Source organism: Amborella trichopoda, chromosome 2, assembly GCF_054954075.1.
Source record: "Amborella trichopoda isolate Santa Cruz 75 chromosome 2, AtrichopodaSantaCruz75HAP2 v2.0, whole genome shotgun sequence".
NCBI classification, from domain to species: Eukaryota; Viridiplantae; Streptophyta; class Magnoliopsida; order Amborellales; family Amborellaceae; genus Amborella; species Amborella trichopoda.
Window position 1 is genome coordinate 23879888 of NC_142337.1, and position 3558 is coordinate 23883445.

Sequence of the window (3558 nt, forward strand, 5' to 3'; positions counted from 1 at the left end):
CATCGCGAAGCTATGAAGGATCAACCTCGCAAGCCTAAGGAACGCTTTGACCCTCTTCACATAGATCCGATGGAAGTTTCCTCTGATGATGATGAAGAGTACAGTGAGCCTCTCCCTGCTCTTCAGGGTCAGCTGGATGGGTCTTCCCTTGCTATGGTGGTTTCTAAGACAATGATACCTCTCTCAATGGCTTCTTGTGCTTTTCAGCTAAAACGGGTAGATACACCACCTCCTGGTGTAGCCCATCAAGTGCTCTCGGAGGTCCCTAATGAAGCTGAAGTTGCTGCTATGGTTTCAGATATGGAGTTTGAGTTTAATATCCCGATAGGGGCTTTCTATGAGGAGTTTAAGCATCTCAAGAAGGAAAGACTTGCTCAGAAGAATGGGAAATCTGTCCTATCTGATACTGTAGGTGTTGATGTAAAAGAAACTAAAGCTCCTACCAAGAAGAAGAAGAATCCAGGTCATGTTGGCACTAGGTCGTCGGTTCGGCTGGAAGCTCGTGGAGTTGTTAAGAAGACTGCTTTTTATCACAGGCTCAGTGTTCATTGCCGACTTTCATTGAGTATCAGAGATTTCATCCACATAGGACTTTGGTTTTGCTAAAGAGGAAGACGTGCAATCTGTGGATCATCCCTTCCCACATGCAACTTGGGAAGAGCAAGGTTCATCTTCCTCCCCTTTTTGAAATGATTATCTTATCGTGGAATGTAAGGAGTTTGGCTAACCCCACTAGAAAAATAGATGTTTCTTTTTTGGTTTCTAGATTTAAACCTTGGGTGTTAATTCTGCAAGAAACCAAACTCCCTAACCATACTGTTTCTGGTGCTACAGAAGTTTGGCGTTCGAGTGCAGTTTCTTTTTGTGGCATAGATGCTGTGGGTGCTTTGGGTGGTCTGTGGGCTTTGTGGGATGGTTCTACAAAATTTTGAGACTATCTACAGAGACAGGTTTTTGCTTCTTGAGTTTCATGGCCCTATTCCTGGTTTCTCATGGGGTTTACTTAATGTTTATGATCCTGTTAAACTTGCCTCCAAGGAGGATTTTGTTAATGATATGGAATCTGTTGTTCGTAATTTTAATTTCCTTGTGTGTATTGGTGGGGATTTCAACCTCGTTAGATGGCCAGACAAATGCTCTGCACAATTGCCTATTAACTCGCCAATGAGGCTTTTTAACCATTTTATTGAAAGCCTCTCTCTTATGGATTTACCAATTGTTGGGACCGAGTTTACCTGGTCTAATAATTATGTTACCTCTCTGTTTATGTCTAAGCTGGACATATTTTTAGTGTCTTTTGAATGGGCTGAGGCTTTTCCTTTGGTGTTGGCCAAAGCCCTCCCTCATCGTTTTTTGGATCATACTCCTCTTTTACTTTCTACTAGCCAGGAAAGAGGGGGCCCCAAACCTTTTAGATTGGAATTAGGGTGGTTGGAAGATAGCTCTGTCGTTGATCTTATCTACTCCACTTGGTGGAATTCTTTGTCGGTTGGTTCCTTAGACTTTCAGTTGCATAAAAAACTCGTCACTATCAAACACAAGCTTATTGCTTGGAAAAAGGAACATGGTGGGAACATCAAAGCTAAAATTGATAACCTCCTAAAGGAAATTTCCTTTTTGGATCACCAGGTTCAAATGTCAGGGGCTTTGACTTTTGAGCTCTGGGAGGCCATAAAAGCTAAGTTAAAAGACACTCTCAGCCTCCATAGAATCGAGATTTAAAGGTTTTACAGATTTAAAGGTTTTAAAGTGGCTGATTCTGGCCCGCTTGTTTCCCACTTACAGTATGCTGATGATACCCTCATTTTCTGTGAGGCTACGAGGATTCAAGCTTTTAATATTGCCTGTTTTTTGGATTGTTGAGAGGTGGCTTTGGGTATTTAGGTTAATTATAGCAAGACCCTTCTTTTTGAAATCAATTGTCACCCACCTTTGTCCCTTGTTTTGGCTGCCCGTCTTGGTTGTGCAGTTGGATCCTTTCCCTTTTCTTACTTGGGCATACCTATCTCCCTCTCTAGACACTCTGCTTCAGTTTGGGATAAGGTCATAGAAAAAGTTCAAGTCAAGCTGGACTTGTGGAAGCCCAAGTATCTTTCTCTGGGTGGCAGAGTGACCTTACTGCAATCTTGTTTATCAAACATGCCGATTTACCTAATGTCACTTCTCCACATGCCAACCTCTATTATTAAGAAAATTGAAAGGATGTTGTGTAACTTCTTGTGGGGTTCCTATGGCGAGGATCGCAAATTCCATATGCTTAGATGGGATCGAGTGTGTACCCCCAAGAGTGAAGGTGGCTTGGGTATCCGTATACTTAAATATATGAATGAGGCATTGCTCTGTAAGCGGTGGTGGGGAAGTTTCCATTGTCCTAATGAGCTTTGGGTTGACGTTCTTTCTTCCAAATATGGTAGAGATAGGTTTGGTATGTGGATAGAAGATGACCGTCCTGGTGAAGTTTCTTTCTTGTGGAAGCCCATTTATAGGAGTAGACCGATGATTGTTAGCCATTTTCGTTGGAATGTGGGGAATGGTGTGTTGGCCTCGATCTGGTACCACAAGTGGTTAGGGAATGTTCCACTAAAGTTGAGTTTTCATGTTATCTTTGCTAAGGTGCTCCTTCTGAATGCCTTGGTTGCAGAGGTGTTGGACTGTACAGGACCTGGTAACCTGGAATATTACCTTCCCGTACAATCGTATTAGTGGTGAGGCTTATAATCAATGGCTACAGCTGTTGAGTCTATTAGACCAGGTTTACATCTCCCCTGACCACCCAGACGATCTCATCTGGGAACTTGAAAGTAATGGCCTCTTCTCAGTTTAGTCTTGCTATAGATTTCTATTTCATGATAGATGCCGGTGGTCGCTACCTATTGCATCCAAGTTTTGGAAATGGCCGATCCCTCATAAGGTGCAGGCTTTCCTTTGGCTCACAATTTGATTAAGAGAGGTAAAGATTTACCAAATATTTGTCTTATGTGAAAAATGGATGAGGAAATGGGGAATCACCTTTTTATTCATTGCAAGGTTGCCTCTAGTATTGGTTTTTTGGTTTAATGGGGATCCAAGCTTCCTTTCCTTTGTCGATAGTGGATATTGTCTCTCAATTTGACTTTCCTCATTTACTTACCGGTGGCTATATGATGTGGAAAATCGCTAGAAGGGCGGTTCTTTGGGAAATTTGGAAAGAAAGGAATATGCGTACTTTTGAAGGGGTGAGTCTTTCAGATGCACGATGTTTGATTGATAACATCAAGCTCTCTTTATGGCATTGGCCTTCGGTCACCAAAGTTGGATGGGTTTCTGTCTCCCAGATGTAATACTTAATCTACCCAATCTCTTCCTTTTGGGTAAAGTCAAGATGAGACCTTGTAGCTTCTGGTCACCTCCGGAGGAGGGGCATCTCAAATTGGATTTTGATGGCTGCTCGCTAGATAACTCAGGTTTGGCAGGAATTGGGGGGGTTTTGTGCAATTACCGGGGAGAGATCATCTTTTCTTATGCAGGTCCCTAAGGCCTTGCCACCGTGAATCACACGGAACTTGCTTTGTTACTGCA

General features: G+C 42.7%; 1 protein-coding gene across 1 annotated transcript; it reads left to right on the top strand.

Moving 5' to 3' along the window:
• The first annotated feature begins 873 nt into the window (after positions 1-873).
• On the top strand, positions 874-1722 carry LOC148783171 (uncharacterized). The gene has a single exon (XM_088859825.1). It carries the CDS (start codon positions 874-876, stop codon positions 1720-1722), a length of 849 nt encoding a protein of 282 aa, XP_088715951.1.
• The last annotated feature ends 1836 nt before the right edge of the window (positions 1723-3558 follow it).